Below are 18,275 nucleotides of genomic sequence, written 5' to 3'. Positions count from 1 at the left end.
AATAATAATAATAAAATAAAACAAGTGTGTAAATAAATATACGCTATAATGGCAGATGATGATAATTATGGTGAAGAAAATGGTGAGGAGCTAGTCAGGTAACAATCTGAGCAAGATCATTCCAAGACAGAGGAACAGCAGTTGACAATGTCCTGAGGACTTAGGAGCATCAGGGGAGACAGTCAACAAATGACAAGTGTGGCTGGAGCAGAGAGCTCAAGGGGCAGAGTGAAGGCAGAGGTCCCTGCAGGAGCTAAATCACATGGTACTCTGTGGATTTGGATGAGAAATCTGGATTTTATTCTATGTCTTAGGAAGTCATTTGATTTAAACAGAGGAGACATTGGTCTGTTTTACATTTTTTAAGCGTCACTCCAGCTGCTATGTAGAGAAAAGACCACAGAGTTCCTTCCTGGAAAGAGGAAGACCAATTATGCAGCAAGACATGATGGTGGGGAAAAGCTGGTCAGAATCAAGATTTATTCAAAAGTAAAGCCATTAGGATCTGCTCATACCAATGTATGGGAGAAAGAAGGCAAAGAAAGGGGTCCAGGATAAATTTATCTACCTGAGTAACACGCTGGAAAATTGCCAGTTGTTTCATTTGTCATTCTTCCATTTCTATTTCTTAAATAACAGAGTGTGGATTTGTTTAGATTTATGTAGGTTTGTACTCAACCTTCTATAGCGTCTTGAAACAAGTTGTCAGGAAGTTTGCAAAGAGACATGCAAATCACCTCCAGCAAAGCCTCCTATTTCCACCCCCACACACCCCCCCCCCCCCCAAACCAAAAGGTTTCAGGAATTTGAGACCTAGAGAATTGGCGTTCAGCACAGCCCTGGTGAAAGCTAATGACTGACAGCAACAGCCCGGATGTGGTACATTCTAGGAGCAGGATGGGCAGACGTGACATGTGGCTATGTGGCTCTCTGCTCCCTACAGGTGAAGGCAGCCATTCGCACTGGACAAATTCAGTTAAATAGACTGTAGGCTTCTGGAAGGCAGCTCCTTATGTGGCGAGCACCACTTCACTTGGCTTCCTGCGCTGTACTTCAGAACCACTCAGTAAATGTGAATCCAATTGAATTAGCTAGCAAGAAGGAAATAACTTCCTGTTTGCAAAGTAGATTGAGCCCGGAAGGTATTTCTCAACAGGGCTTTAAAACTGCCACTGGAAACAAGATTATATTTTATTCCAATTACACTGCAATGAGTTCTGCTCTATTTACATATTGAAAATATCCAGAACAGTTCGATTCAGTGAGTGGCAACATTTTTCACAGCCTACGGCACTGTTTGCGTATGTTGGGAATGAGAGGAGAGAGGGAGTGAGTTGGAAGGGGTGGGAGAAGGGCTAGCCCCAAGCTAGAATATGAATTTGTACATTTGCTCAGGGTTCTATTGAGGGAAGAAATACAGCCATCACATCAATGTGTTCCGGACTTGAGTCATTTAAAAACGACTCTCATGATTTTTGTCATACCCTTTCTATCAGCCAGAGTTCTCCAGAGAAACAGAACCAATAGGAACAGAACAGAATCAATATACATATAAAAAGAAATTTATTTTAAGGACTTAGCTCATACACTTGTGTGTGAAATCTGCAGGGCAGGCTGGAAGTTCAGGCAGAATTTCTAAGTTACAATCATGACCTGAGCTGAAGCCAGACACTCAACTGACTGAGCCACCCAGGCACCTCGGTCCTCCTGAAGTCTTAATTATGACTTTATTCATTTGCTCTAAGTTTAGGCTTAATGATAGATCTAAACTTAAAAAAAATCAGTGATGTTGGTCTGAGGAATATATAGTTAATATAATGCAGTAATTCACCCCACTATTAGGTTTATCTCCCCAATCACTGGAACCACCTAACAATTACAGGCCTTACTCACCAATGAAGCAAGTTCAACATGCACATCCCTAACTGGACTGTACCTTCTCTGCAAGCAGATCAGAAGGAGAACAATATTCAGAAGACAAGGAGCCAAGTATGCCTGCCTCCTTCTCCCAAATATGCCCAGTGGGGAGCAGTGGGAGAGGAGAAAGGGAAAATAAGCTGGAAGTATTGACCCCTTAGTTTCTTTCCCAGGGACTGGAGTGGAAAGTCTCTTCCTTTATGGCATCATGAGGCATGAGGAGTGATTATCCAAACGAACAGCTATTTCAACATTAGCAATGAATGCTTTAGGAAATCTGTCTGTATATGCCCTGGAAATCCACTGTAATGACATTTTCATTTGCCTCACTTCCTTCTGTTTCAAGGTTTAAAAATCCTTGATGCTTAGACCATGCCCAATGCAGATGTTGATCTGATCTCTTATTAACTAGGCAGCATTTAACCATTGCAAATGGTTATCTATGAGGTGATCTATGACATGGCTCCTTATTGTTTCTGAGGATGTGAAAAGACCACTTTCCCCCTGGACATTATTTTTGGAAAGCTGTGTTAGCTGTGGATATAAAGATACCTTGAGTGTTTTTATACTGTTGAGGTAAAATGAAAGCCACTCTTCTCCAAAGGACAGGGGTTAGGCCAGAGCCAACCAGAAACCTGCTGGTGTCACCAGTGGTACTCTGACCACATAATCACTTTACCGAGAAGCAAAAAGCTTAAAAGGTAGGGAATGAAAATGCACTTCAGGAGAAATGCACAAGCACCCATCACACACACACACACACACACACACACACACACACACACACAGTTTGTAACACTGGCTTTTAGGATAAGTTCTAGACTGTGTAGGAGAAAGACTGGAGATAGGTCATAAGCGTTATATGAAACCTCTTAAATTTTCCTAATAAGGGACACAGTAATGTTGATTCAACTATACAGTAATGCAGTCAGCTTTCATGAGTAGTTATAGAACCAGATTCATTACTTTATATGTCAAATCACTTACAGCTCTGATTTCTAGCCCAATGACAAAATATTTTGAGGGATTTGAACAAACTAGTAAATAAGCATCATGCAATTTATAGGTGCATTAGAATCTGTACCAAAGTTAACCAAAATATCTTAATAAAATGTAGTTTTGCATGACCTCTGTTTAATGAGGAGCATCTCTATGTTTCACTGGCAGATTCTAAATTCTAGCAACTTGTTTACTTAGGGAGATTTCATAATAATGGAACTTAATGATGCATACAGTACAGAAGAAGTGATTCAATTTTACAAGTTTTTTTTGTTTGGTTTGGTTTTTAGTATGCTGTGTCTTCTGCCTGGAATATTATTTGTAATCAAAGACTGCGAAAAATCAGAAGCAAACCCTTGAGATTACCTAGTGAAAACCTTTTATTTATAGATGAAGAAATGGATTTAATAACCCAGGATGAGAATACAGTTTTCACCTCTCAATTCTTTGTTCTGTCTTTAAGGCCTAGTATAAGTTGCATCTCCTTCATGAAGCCTTCCTTGACCTTCAGACTTTTATGAACCCCTAATCATGGTCTATACTGTACCATTTATCACTCCCAAAATTATATCTTACTCTCGTATAACTTACTCTTGTATATTTTATCTTGTATTACAAGATACTCTTGTATCTCTCAGGAGACTTTTTTTTAAGTTTATTTATTTTGAGAGAGAGAAAGTACAAGTGGGGGAGGGACAGAAAGAGAGGGAGAATCCCAAGCAGGCTCCATCCTGTCAGCACAGGGTCGGACGCAGGGCTCAAACTCACGAAACTGTGAGATCATGACCTGAGCCAAAATCAAGAGTCAGATGCTTAACTGACTGAACCACCCAGGCACCCCTCAAAGGAGATTATTATCTCAAGGACAAAATCCATGTTTTATGATACTCTTGACTGAAACACCATAGTACCTAACAGAATTATGGACACCATGATTATCTTCTAAGGTTCTAGTCCCTTTTCTAATGGATTCAGCACTTTGTTCCATGTCACTTCAACCCCACCATCCTCTTTCATAATGTAAACTTTCATATGCATGACTTTTCATCCATAGACATACACACACGCACACACACACACACACACACACACACACACCTGACACCTTGCACTGTGCCTGGCACAGAGTAAGTACTCAACAATGCTTTCCTGAGAGAGGGAGAGGAAGTTGGTTTTTGAAGTTACTATAATCAGGGAAGGTACACAGGTACACACAAGGATTAGGATTAAATTGAGCCTTAAAGAAAATACATTGATTAACACGCAAACAGGAGGGAAAATTATATATTTGAGACAAAGAATGTCCTGCATTTTAATCCCATATTAGGCACTTATTCCTTGTTTAATTGCAGGCCATTAAGCTCTCTGGGTCTCTATTTCCCTATCTGTTGAACTAGAATAATATTATATATTCCACAGGGTTGTTATAAGAAATAAGTGAGATAAATTATGTAGTAGGATTCAATAAAGAGTAGTTTTTAACAACAACAAAATTAATAATAACTCCCCGAATAAATAAGCCAGTAAAGGTGCCAGTGAGGGCATAATAGGTAGCTCAATTAGGCTAGAGCCAAATACTTTACAGAAAGAAATGATTGATGGGAGTGGAGGGAGAAGCCAGATTGAGTCTCTCTCTCTCTCTCTCTCTCTCTCTCCAACTACCTCTGAGCTTAAAGCTATCAAATGCATCATTAAGTTCACTGCGGGATGTGGTGAAGGCCAAGGACTGTGAAGCGGTCCTTTCTCAGTAAAAAGCACATAAGCTTTGAAACAGACAAGACACAGGTTGTAATCTCAGCTCTCGTAGTGGAGTAAACTTGAGGCAGTTTCCTGTTGCAAGTGATAAACAAGGTATACAAAGCAGCTACCATAATGCTAGGCTTTGGGTGGACACTCAATAAATCTTAGTTCTCTCATCTGTGATGTACCAGCCTCACACCCCACCACTCTCTGCACCTTTCCTTCTTTTTTCCTTCCTTGTCTGTCTTTGCCTCCTCCTACGCTTTACTCTGTCTTTGTTACCCATTTTTTTTGTCTCCTTACCTATACCTTTGACACTCAAAAGTGTTTACTGAGATTAATTTCATTTGAAAGCATTTATAGACCACTTACTGTAACTCAGGCACTTGTGTTAATAACACTGGAGTTAAACACAGCTGCCTGTACTGCCCTTGGAAGTGTTTCAAACTCCTTTGTATGAATGAGCATGTCCTCTCAAGGTAAATCAGTTTGCAAAGTGCATCAGCTTGAAGTTAAACAAAGCCACTTTATAGGCCAAATGTGCTCACGTATGGAGTTCCGTAAATGTGTGTGGGCATAGCACAGACAAAAACCAGGAAATCTGAGATAGGTACTACTGGAACAGCACGAAGCAACAATAAATAATGGTGGAGACGCAAAAGTCAAAGTACAGCTAGTCATATCCTTTTGAGCCCTGAATCCTACTTTTGGCAATTTAGCCTGAGGAAATAATTGGGGAGATGGACAAAGATTTACATAAAAGATGTCCCTTGTTTATATAATACCGCAAAAGTAAAACAAGCCTTCACATCTCACAATAGATCAACCCAGTTATGCTCTATCCATATAAGCTGTTAATAAGTGATATCACAGAGGAATAATTATTAACATGGAAATAGGACCATGCTACACTATTAAGTGACAAAGTGTATTGTAGACCAAAACATACCAGGTGAGTCCATGTTTGTAAGTAGAAAAAACAGAAGGCGGCTAGCAGGATACTAAAAATAATGAACTCTAAAAGTGAAATTACAAATTTCTATTTCTTATTTGTTTGTTTCCTGTTTGTTTCTAGTTTTACATATTTCCATGTGCCACTTTTGTAACACGAAAAAATGCCATATACATATACATAAAAATGATGTATGGATTGATAGATGATTGTAGATTATATAGACGGTAGATTAGACAGATGGTAATTCGATAGACGATAAATAAAGAAATAGATGATAGATAAATAGGTGGCAGTTTGGATAAGGAGACTAGATAAGTGGTAGACGGATAGATGAAGGATTAGATAGAAAGATATAGATAGGATTAGGCAGGTGGTAGAATTAGCCAGACAAAAAGATGGTGGATTAAATAGGCAGACAGATTAGACAGCTAGATGACGGATGAGACAGAGACGGATATAGACGGGTGATGGACTAGATACATACACAAACAGACACAGACAGATGATGGATTAGACAGCGGTAGGTTAGGTAAACAGCCAAGGATAGATACACAGATGCTAGATCCGGTTGCAGGAGGCACGCAGAGCCGGACGTCCAGCGACAGTCTTTAAAGAGTGGGCTGCGGTGTCATCAGTTACAGGGTCACGAGCACAGACCGTGCCCCGGCAGTTGGGCCTGAGCGTGTCCTTTCCCGTCAGGTGGACGTCCACGGCAACATCCTCCTCAGCACCCTGGAGATCAAGAACGAGACGAGCGGCTCGGAAGTGCTCACGGGCGTGAGCGAGCCCAAGGCCAGCAGCATGTACTCATACGACAGCGCCAGCATCCAGTACCGCAAGCCCCTGAGCAGCCGCGGGGAGGCGTACGGGCGCGCGCTCGAGCGGCACGGCGCGCACAGCAAGGGGCGCATCCGCAGGCGCGCCTCGCAGCTCAAAGTCAAGATCCCCGACTTGACTGATGTGAACTCCATAGACAAGTGGTCCCGAATGTTCTTCCCCATCACCTTTTCTCTTTTTAACGTCGTTTATTGGCTTTACTATGTACACTAAGGTCTGTCCTAAGGGTTCGTAAACGACTACTTTCCTCTTTTGATTTTTGACCCCACAGGCCCCCCGCAGCGCCACTGCTGTGCTTTTTTGAGGTAAGAGATTCAGCCATCCGATTGGTTTGAGGTCTTGCATATCAATTTTATTACTGCACCATGTTTACTTCCAAAAACAACACACACACACACACACACACACACACACACACGCCACAAAGAAAACTATATTTTTTTCCAGTCTACTGTGGTCCAGGTTATCAGCTCTGTCAGAGCTCTATTAATTGCCGTGTTTACAAAAAAAGAACAAACACACACAAAGAGAGAAGTTATATAGGTAGATCTTTAGCAGTCCTATCTTTTGGCCCTGGATTTTTTTGATCTATTTTTTAAAATGAGAAGGAAAACAGGACCTAGCTCTCCGCGCGCACTGCTTCCTGGTAAACTGTAACAATCTCATGCTGCCAAAAAAACCCACAAAAAACAAAAAACAAAAAACAAAACAAACAAAAAAAAAAAACCAACACAATTTCCAGGATCTCAGAAGAAAAAACAAAGCCATTGACAAGTTACAGATTTCCAGGAAGAAGGGGGGATAAGAGGAGCCTAGAAGAGGAAGGAAGTCTCCCCTCCAGCCTCAAGCCCCCCCAGCGCCCTTGCAGAAGGGGTCCCAGCTCCACTGGCGAGGAGGGAGGGATTGACAAGGGCTGATGGAGGTTGTGCAAACCAAACCTGCCATCTTCACCTCACCATGAAGCTGGATATTCTGAAAAACAACAACAGAACAAAACAAACAAACAAAAAAAAAACCCCGCTTCTTTCTCAGACTTGCAGGCAGATTTAAAATTAACACTCAAATCCATCCTGGTGGCCATTGAGAACATTTCTCTCTTCTTGTTGAGAATAAGGAGTCTCAGGGCAATGGAGATTTATTTAACGGACTATCTCAAATGAGCAGCCCTGAACTCATTTTATTACCCTGGAATCACTGGCCTCTGTGCCCTGAAGCCATGCCTTCACATCTCCTTAGTTCCTGCTCCAGAGAGAGTGAGAGGAAGGGAATGGGGGAGGAGGGCTTTAATAATGGGCTGGTGAGCATTTTTTGCATGTAAAACACATTGCCCTTTCCACGAGGAAGGCAAGACTTATGTGCTGTGAAAAGGGTGCCTGGGCAGTTACCTAAACTGCCAAATCTTAAATCAAATAGTATATATTTCTTAGCCTTCCAGAGAGCACCTAATGGTGACAGGCCTTGTTGCACAGGCCCCGGCTAATAACCTTAGCGCTCACCTCTCTGAGCTCTGCATTCCAAAGTAGGAAATGAATGCTTCCGGAAATGCACATACACCCATTTTGCTGTCACTCTCATCTGAGGCCAGATTACCTTTTTAAAGAAAAATCTCAAAATAAGAAAACCACAGATATCAACAACAACCGTGACAAAATCACTGGGACTTCAAACATTTATACCAGCCCCTAAAGCATAGAACACATCTGCACTCATTAATCATTAATCAGCAGTCATTACTGCTCTGCCTTATCTCTGCTCACGGATTACTGTGGTCATGATCGTCATAGAAGGGGCATCCCTCAGTAGCCTAACACACAATTCTAAACACGTCTAACCAGCTACAGTTGAGGTTTATCCCATTTTATGTCATGAAAGCCTCATTAATTTTTTTTCACCCTGAGTATCTTAAGAATTCTGTATGTTCATTCACAAGGTTGAGCGAAACCCTAAAACAGCCAACCAGTGATGGAGGCAATTGGGGATCTGACCCCTCGCTGTCAAATATGGGTTTAGGTAATAATAAGGACGATTGCATCATTTGATGATCTGGCTTTCTCCCTAAGGCTGTGATGAGGGTCCGTGTTGATAGTAGCATCAGCTGCTAGAAATTATAGTCTTAATTGGAAAGATAAGGCCAAATTCCTGCTGATGAGCCCAAGGGGACAGAGTTTTGAGATACTCTTTTTAGAAAGCAGAAAGAAAAGAGAAACCTAAAATAAATGAATGGTTATAGCCAAAGACAATATACGTTAGTAAGAATATAAAAACTGTGCTTTTACTGGAAAAATTATCTCAGTGGTTTCATAACCAATTAATAGGGTATGGGGGCCAAATTCTCATTTAGATTTTCAATTGCATAATCACAGTTCCATGGTCAAGGAAATCTCCAGCCTCTGGGGATGAAGGGATCCATTTTGAAACTGACTACTTCTTGGCATGGAAAGAGGCTTTGCCATCATGAAATGCCCAAATAGAATGGAAGGTGCCCATGCCGGTGACTGTAAGGTTAATATTCCCAATGACCACTCAGGAAATACTGTGTATTTTAAACACAGGAAGGTAGACTTTGGGCTGATGCTCAACAGGAATGAATCATCTGATGTCAAAGTTTTTTAAAAAGCTTTTAAGGATGAAATGCTAAATTAGAAAGGAAGTATCTATGATCTATGTTCCTTAACAAAACAATTTTTCTTTATTCACCTGTTTAGATCATTCTCCTTGGAAAAGATTGAGGTAATTTATATCTTTACTAATTTTTTTATCTTGCCTTAAAAGTCTAAAGAATTTGATGCTTGTAGTTCAGATGTAAAGCATCTCTGAGAAAAAATAGAACATTTTTAAATCTTATATCTTAGCCTTTGTAAATTGCAAAATTAGTAAGCCTGAATCTACCATCAGGCACAAAATGGTATCATTGTATGTCTTCGTAGGCTTAGAGAGGGCACAGCCACAGGATTGTGCAAATTCTGTTAACAGCTCTGACTTAGAGGCAATGGTAGCCTGAAAAATGGAGAAGCTGATGTATTTCTGGTTAATGACCTTTGTCCCCACTTCCTTCTTTAGGACACCTCTCAGCCAAATCCCCTCCTCTGTGGCCCCCACCCAAACTCCCTCCAGGCTTAACAGTGCAGGGAAAAAAAAAACTGCTTCCTTCTCTGCCTCTCTCCCTTGTCTTGCTCTAAATGATGTACATAATACATAAAAATTGTTAGACATTCCTAAGTGCCCTCAAACCGGTCCCCACTTCTGAAAGATTCAGATCAGTACATTATCGAGGGGTTACTCTCCTGCTATTACTGGGTTGTTTTATCTTTGCCATGAAAATAGCCATAATCTCCTGCATTACTGAAGTGGCAGCAGAGGCAGAAAATTGCACAGACTCACTCTCCTTTGCCACAGTCATGTTCAGGGGACCCCATGTTCACAGTTCATAAGCTGTGTCATAGATTTAACCTGTGTAGACCCAGCAGAACCTCATCTTTCATTTGACAACGACGACTACACATTTTTTTCTACTCATGTTCCTTGGCTTAAAATAGAGGTGACGTGTGTTACGCTTACCAGCTTTGTGAGGCAGACCCAGATAAAGACACATTTTTGGCTTAAATTATCCAGGATTATTGCCTCAATCCTCTATATTGCCAAACAGAAACAGCAGACTGGTTGGTAATTCTGCTGATTAAATGATATGTGTTTTCATATCATATATACCATCTTCATTGTGCATTACAATCAATGAAAGATCTTGAAAATGCAAATAGCAAAATGTGGTGCAGAGAATAAAGTTTGGTTTATGGATCCAAGGATAGCCAACAAACATTATGTACAATCTACAGAAATGTTGAGTAAATGCCATCTTTCCAAAATCAGTTGACTCCTTCACGAATACTTCTTTAAGAAAGAGCTCAATTGAAATTCGCCAAGTTAAACAAACAAACAAGCAAAATATATTTATCATGCTAGAAGGAAACGACCTCCACGAATTCTCATACGGACAGTTTTGAATAGTATCTCACCAAAGGGTGATGTGCTACTTTTTTTTTTTTTTTTTTTCCCTAAACTAAATGTAATCCTATATCCCAGGAGGGAGGAAAAAGGAATGTGCAAGCGTTTGTTCGTGTTGGTTCAATCAGCAATTACTGGAATGAAAAAGACAGAAAAACGAACAAATATCTCAGTTTCAGGAAAGCAAACAAAGGTAAACTTGTTAACGGAATGTAGAATATTATGTAAACTTCCTTGTAAATTCTGTACATAGTTCATTGAATTGTTCCTTGTTGTGTGGTGGTCCTCGGCTTTGGGTGGATGTTTGAACAATCCGAGCATTGTAAATAACGTAAGCTTATGAGGCACTTGCTTTTATTCACGAAGTGAAGCAACTAGTGATGTGGGCCCAAACCAGAATCTTTTTAGCTCTTGCTCTCTCTCTGCCATTGTGCGTGCGCAGTTGCGTCACTCTGCCTCATGCCCCACCCCCACAGAAAGGGACGGTAGCTGAGGAGAAGGCTGTACTCCCTTGGGGCTTAGGGACGGCACACCAGCAGAGACAGGAACTGTAGCGAGCTGCTCCTGGAACTGTATCATGAAAAATCAGGGGTGTTTCTATCAGTCATTCGTGGCTACTCATATAGTGAAATACCAAATCATCCATGCTTGTTGAGGGGTCAGGAATGGAAGGGATGTTCAAAATCCACAGGCAATCCAAAGCATCATTTGCAACAATAGCTTTAGTTTCTACCTTTTTTCCTTCCACGATGTTTCCCAGAACTTTGAATAAGACAGGAAGTGAATGGATGGGTTTGACCAGGGTAAACAAACAGTGAAGTGTCCAAATGATGGGAAGGAAAAAAGGAAGAGACAGCGAATGACACTGATAACACCAACTGGCCGATTCATCCTGCAAAGATTCAGAAGTAACCATGTCACATTTCTAAAAGGTAAAGAGAAATATTGGGAATTAAAGCAAGTATTTTTCAACTGGGAGTCCGGGATGTGTTTGATATGTGCTAGTTAAACTTAGAATCTGGTGATTAAATATTTTCATATATATGTCTCCCAAGTCCTAGTATTCTTGAAAAAGACTTCAGAATGGTGGGATATTCAGCCATAACATGTGTTTCCATGCAAGCTGGCAGTCCCAGAGATGGTGATAGTGTCTGCAGAAATTTGGAATAGCCTAGCAAGCTGGGACATAGATTGGTTTCTTAGTAACATTTTAGGGTACACAGCGTCTTTCTTGGAGTTAGGAATTTAGCAAGGCGGAATTTTTTGTGTAAAGATTCTATGTGCTTGGAGACTTATTCTGGCTCCAAAATGTCCCAATCAGTGTCCACCAGCAATGGAACTAACAAGGTTAGTCAATTTCTAGGTCTAGAACCCATCGTGCTTTTACGTGAATCATGCTTTTTCTATATAACTGAAATCAACTAAACTGACAGAAACCTAATTGTTAAAGGTTGTAATTTCACAAGCAACTTTTGCAAGGAAATCCTTTTTAATAGAAGAATTGCAAACCAGAAAATGCTAAGTTCCTAGAAGGGTAAGGATAAAGAGTTTTGAGTTTATTTTTACCTCTCTGATAGCAAGAACTTCCTTATTTCAACTGTAGAGGCCTAACAGTTGTTTGTTTTGTTTCGTTTTTCCTAATCAAAAAGTCTTTGGTGTATCAAGGGTCTCACGGTCATTCCTGACTGGCCCCTAGAGACCTTGCAGGTCCTGGAGCAACCAGCACTCATCACAGACTTCAGTAGGAATTCAGTGTGGGGGAAATAAGTATATTTTTTAACCAGCTGGAAATAAAACCATTCTCATGAATGATTCTACCTGCATCTCCTGTTCTGAAGACAATAGAAACATAAATCAATAAAAAGAGAGGCCAAATAACATGATGCATTTGCCTTAGGTACACAGGGTCACAGATTCACTTGCTTAAAATAGCTCACGTTAGAAGCCAAAGGATGAATAAAAGCAATCAGTATTGCTGTCTGGCTTTCATCTCTCCCTGGGTTTCCTTTTGAAGAGAAACAGAAAAGGGGGGACATTTTCCAATATAACTTTTTTATAGGTGAAAATCATTAAAATGTGTTATGTGTGTGCATTGTGTGCGTGTGGCCGTGTAAAACAGATTACCTCTCTTGTGTTCGTTCCTTCCCAGTGCTGTATGCCATCCAACCTTATGCCTTAACCCAATGAAACCAATTCATTTTTCCTCTTTCTCATTCAGACCTCCTAAGTTATCTTGCCCATGCGTAGCTGAAAGCTCCAGCTTTGAACTTACCTTGCGTATCTTCAATTGAATTCATGAAAACAACGAACTTTAATAATTTCCCCAAATTCTTATTCCTATTGCCTTTAGCAGGTCTTTGGAGGTAGCTTGTGTCGTCATGGTAGCCTCCTCTGAAACTGCCTTGGGTTATTTTTCTTTTCTGCTTTTCTGTCCTTTCTGGAAAGAGTACCTGTTTACATAAACCTTGTCTCTCCCGGCCTAATTTAAAATCAAGTGGAAATAAAAGTCTTTAGCTCAAACCTAGGAAAATTCACATTCTCTACACCAAAGTTTGATGATAAGAACGGCCCTGTACATTCTAGGTGCAATATGGTGAGTTCACACTGTATCAGCTCTTTTCCATCAAACTTGTTTTCTCATGTCCTCCTTTAGCCTTAATTGCACATCTTTTATAAACCTATCATTATTCCTTCCAGAATGGTTTCTCATTCATGGAGTACACCACTGGTTACAGACCATCCTCTGGGAACCTGACCCACTACCTTTTCAGTTGCTTAGTCCTGTTACAGATTCCACGTCCATGCATCTCCCACCGACTCCCCCTGAGCCTTCTAGCAGACATGAAATGTAGTAAGACAAGTCATAATGTAAACTTGTCCAAATTGCCCTTCCCAAGTATGTAGAATATCTTTTGCCTCCAAACAGCATTCCTATACTTGGAGAACAGAGAGTTCTCCAAACATATACCAAGCAATGTACAGAATAACTTAAAAAGTTAACAGTAAATGAGCTGCGTGCTGGAGAGAGGGAGATGACAGTGGGCGGAAAACACCTGGACTTAGAATTGCATGACCTGGCCTTTATGTTGCCTCTACCACTGCCTGGTCGTATGACTGAAGACCGGCCATCCGATGACTTCCACATTCCCTTCCAAGCTTCAACTAGTTGGAAACCAAATTGCCAAATAAATTTCAAAGGGCATTTTAGACAGGTTTGTGCAGGAAGTTACCAGAAAGATATAGGAGCACAGTAGTTTCTGCTAAAACAGTCCCATAAATATTCTTTGTTGTATACCTTTGGGAGTAAATCATCAGGGTAGGCCATCTGGTGTCAAGTGAATCAAATCCTACACCTGTCCATATTCCTTTAAAATTACATTGAAGCTAAAATGTTCAGAAGTTTAAATTTACAGGCAGATGGCAAAAAAAAAAAAAAAAAAAAAAAAAAATTTTTAAACAATTTTAATAATGGTCTACACTACAAATATTTCCCTTCAAGAGCACTGGAGAGTCTCAGATAAATCAGTGTGGTCCCTGTTTTTAGATCTCTGGAAGATGTAGATCCCTTAGGCCATTCTCTGCAACTCGGTCAGGAAAAGCCCTGAAATGCCCCCTCCATAGTGGAAGAGCCTATCTCGAGGCAGCATCTGAGCAGAAATGCTGCCACAGTCCCCTTCAGTGTTCTCCCCAGTGTGAGACCCTGTCACTGTCTGGGTTCTGTAGGCGGAGTAGCCACATAGGGTTGAGCTCTCAGACAAGGGGAGACCTCCCATCTAGTTGGAAAAGATCCCAGGTCTTCAGAATCTCTGTTATCTGCTCTCCCTGCCCCACTTTCCCAACCACCCTCCTATTCCCCTCTTAACTAGTTCAATCTGCCAATTGTTTTAGGCACAACCGTGACAAAACTGAAAGTTTACTTATTAAATTTTGATTAACATTTCTAGCTATTCATATTTTTAAAGCATGCACCGTCCCCACTCCAATCTCTGAACATGACCCCCAGTGTGATTCCTGCACATGGATATTCTTAACTTTTCCCCCTTTTCAGAAGATACTTTCCAACTCTAAGCTCCCATGATTCTCCTGAGAGCCCCCTGACCGTTCAGAATTGTTAGGAGAGTGCCTAAAAATTCCTCCCTTCCATTTTGGGTCAGTCTACGAATGAGATGGCCTCTTTTTTGTAAAGTTAGCCTAATATTCTGCTGCTTGACCTCTCACAGTTCCAACGTTCCTATATGCAGGTGTGCTCTTAAAGTAGAGAACTAATAGTTCTCTTTTTCAGGTTTTCATACTTTACACTTTTGAGATGCATTCATAGCTAATGTCATCTTTTTAAAAACAGAGGAAGCATTTATAAGTCTTCAAATTCTCACCAAATTGAGATTAATACTTATTAATATACATATCCATTAGGATTCATTCAGGTATAAGTAACAAAAGATGCAACTAAAAGTAACTTTAACCAAAATGATAGCTTATGTAACAGTAAGTGCAGAAGCAGGGTGGTCCCTGGGTTATTTCAATAGCACAATGATGTCATCCAGGACCTGAGATCCCTCCCAGGGCCAGTTCTTCCTAACTCTGTATGTTATCGGCACGCATTGTGGTTGCAAAATGGCTACACTCATGTACTCGTATCAAGTGGCAGAAACAAGGGAAAGTCCTGCCTTAGGTCTCTTTTTAAAAGCAAGGAAATCTTTCCCCACAAAACTCTCCCAGCCATCTTTCTTGTTCCATTGGCCAAGGTTGGATTACACAACCATTCCTGAACCAGTCACTGATAAAAGGAATGAAATTATCATGATGGGTTTACAACATTGATCCAGTGAGTTGCCCAAGGGGAATAAAAGATGGAATATGTTAACAAAAAGAAGGAAGAATGGCTTTGGGGTAGATATCCAAACACGACTGTCACACATTGGTCTAAGGTATCAGAAAAGACTTTGTCACACATAATTTCATGATTTGATCTTGAAATCATTACCCCACAACCCTATGAAAATTATGATGACACTACCAATATCTGGTAATGGAGGCTAAATAGGTTAAATGATTTACCCCAAATCTGATAATGATAATTAGTTAGTGACAGAGTTACTATTCAATCTGAGATTTTTTTTTTCTTTTTCCTGACTGTAAAGGCAAAGCTATGTCTATTCTAACCACACTGCCTAGATCTAATGCTTTGTACTTTGATGATCCAGGTTTGGGTGGTTCAAAGATAAGAGGAGAGTAGGAAGAAAGAGAACAATTTCCAAATACTCTTGTTCTTTTTTTATCCTTCTCCTCCATCTTGCACACTCCCTCCCCGGCAACCGCACCCCCCCCACCACCCCCCACCCCCACCCCCAGCCAAGACGTACAAGAGCCTTTCATTATTCTCTTGAGGGAAAGTGTAGAAGGAATAGCTCCAGCAACAACTGAATAGCCTGAGGTGTGCCCAGTTCTTTTTTGATAACATTACTGTTAGGGGACCACATGCCCCAGTTTCCCCAAGACAACCACAATTCACTCTCAGATCTGTCCATTTAGATAACGATTATATAGTCACACTAGTTATGAGTCTCATAATTCTCATCCCTGGCGGGTATGGGAAATATTAATAAGCTAATATTAACACCTTGGAGAAAATATATGCCTTGGCTCCCTGTGAATCATTTAAGCCCAACCTCAGTCTCTCCATTACTCACACTCACTTTATTTCTCATTGTTCCCCTTACCCAGCTTCAAGCAAACTAATCCTCACATATCTACTGCAGCAACAGCCACATATCATCCCAAAGTGTGCTCGCTGCTGTTTGAAGTTTTACATTTCTTTTCCACTGCCCAGATTCTCCTCTTCCCTTGCCCCTCCCCAACGCTGGATTAAAAATCAAGGCAACATCATCCAAAAAGCCATCCATGAGCAGCCAACCTTTCCTCATTCTGTTTACTCTCCTGCTAGCACCCCCTCGGTTCTTGTGGCCACTTAATCAATAATAATAGATGTTGAATTTGTGTATCTTCTGGTAGTTTTGAAAAATACACTCTCTGCTTCCCGAAATAAGGTCCTTAAGGGTAAATGCCCCATTTTCTAATTCTTTTCTATTGCCCAAAGCATTTGCTGTTCTGTCCCTGGTAGAGAGTCTGTAAGTACTGATTGAATGACCTACACTGGTAAATGTGGGAAAAGAAAGATTTCCTAGGGACAGTACTTCAGGATTACAGATAATAACTTGTGAAACAGGAGCCACCCACACCCTCCCCCAACTTATTTTACTTCCATAGAGCCTAGGTCTACAATCTCTAAACAGATAAAAAATACAGTCAAACTTACAGTTGAAACCAGGCTTGGGTCTGTGCAAAGTGGCCATTGAGATTTTCCTCATTGCTTAGGACTTAAACAGGCTGAATCTTAATAACACCATTCTAAATTCTACCAGTGCTGGCATAACTGAACTTTCCATGCTGATTATGACTGCTTTAACTTTATGGAAACAGGAAATTCTTCACTGGAAGTTTCATTTTCCCCCCCCATATACTCCCCTTTGCCTTATTCAAAGCCTTCTGCATCTAGGTTGTATGGGGTGTTTACTCTCAAAGTTGGGACTGTATTGCCTAATTGGAACACTGCAGCATGAATTATAAGAGGACATTTCCAGAGGGTACTGCACACCAGATTTCACTTCTGCCAAGAAATGAACAGAAGGTTTAGAACTAAGAGAGATGGGCAGTTCTTCACGGTCCCTCAAGACTGCATAAGATAGATGTGCAGAGAAATACCTTTTCTGCAGCCCTTCTTTCAATTGTTAACTTTCCTGTTCAACTGTTCTATATATTATTTACAAATTTGCATAAAATAAATATATCGTTTGCAAGCCTTACCTCAGAGTGGCAACCAGCCACCCCAGTTTTACGAGATAACGTATTTTTCTACTTGATATTCCCCCAAATACATTGAATTGCAGTGTACCTGCTTTTTCTTTTTTTAAGCTAAATCAATTCATGTTAATCTGTTTCCTACATCTTTTTAAAATACTCACTGGATAAAGCTTGAAATATTTTATATTTTGCGACAATGCTCCTGAGACATTTTTGGGGAAGCCCCTTGATTATTCTAACTCACTGCAGTGTCATGGAAAGCAGAATTATTAAATACAGTGATATTTCATATTCAGAACATCCACTACTAGGTAGGGAATGCTCGTGATTAGATATGCATATATTTATTGACTGTGTTGTTTCAACTCCTTATTTTAGAGAGGGCCATGAACCCTCTCGATACAAACTACCATGCGGCATTATTCCAAAGTGAAGATTGCATGAGGTTTTCAGAAATTCTAAATGTTTACAAGGACTAAAAATTTTTTGACATCTTTAAAGAAGCTTTTTATTTTTGACCACCAGGCAGCATTTTGTGCCATTGTGATGGGAACCTACTGGCTAATGTGAAATAATGTTGTTGTGTCATTTAAAAGGGTAATGAAAATGTAAATGGGAAACTTTAACATTGTGTAAATACAAATAAAACTGTTTTTGAGAGAAACACATCTGGGTTAGGGTGGCTTGCTTGAAAAATTCTCTTGGCTGTCCATCATCTCCTGTGACTTTACCCAAGGACACTCAACCTGAGGCAAAGATCTTTTCACAGTGATTCATGAGGTTTGGGAAAGCAGGGCTCATTAGGTTAAAGAATGGGAAAATTTCCATTCCTGCCAGCAATGGAACACCTCTTCGGCACCACCTCACCTAAAACCTGACTGAATCCAAAAATTAGCTACACTTTCCAAACCAGTCTCCTGCTATTTTAATTCATAGCACCCTGTCCTATATAGCCGGGGCTTTC

At 40.5% G+C, this 18,275-nt stretch overlaps 1 protein-coding gene across 1 annotated transcript in view; it reads left to right on the top strand.

Annotated features, from left to right (window-relative positions):
* Window positions 1–17,977, top strand: part of GABRB1 (gamma-aminobutyric acid type A receptor subunit beta1) — a 254,012-nt gene extending 236,035 nt beyond the window's left edge. The window contains exon 6 of the mRNA XM_058722690.1: window positions 6,311–17,977. Coding sequence (XP_058578673.1) covers window positions 6,311–6,661 — 351 coding nt within the window. The 3' untranslated portion in view covers window positions 6,662–17,977. The remainder of the gene's footprint in view (window positions 1–6,310) is intronic.
* The last annotated feature ends 298 nt before the right edge of the window (window positions 17,978–18,275 follow it).

This window comes from Neofelis nebulosa, chromosome 3, assembly GCF_028018385.1.
Source record: "Neofelis nebulosa isolate mNeoNeb1 chromosome 3, mNeoNeb1.pri, whole genome shotgun sequence".
In the NCBI taxonomy this organism is placed as follows: Eukaryota; Metazoa; Chordata; class Mammalia; order Carnivora; family Felidae; genus Neofelis; species Neofelis nebulosa.
This window is presented reverse-complemented; position numbering and strand designations above follow the sequence as displayed.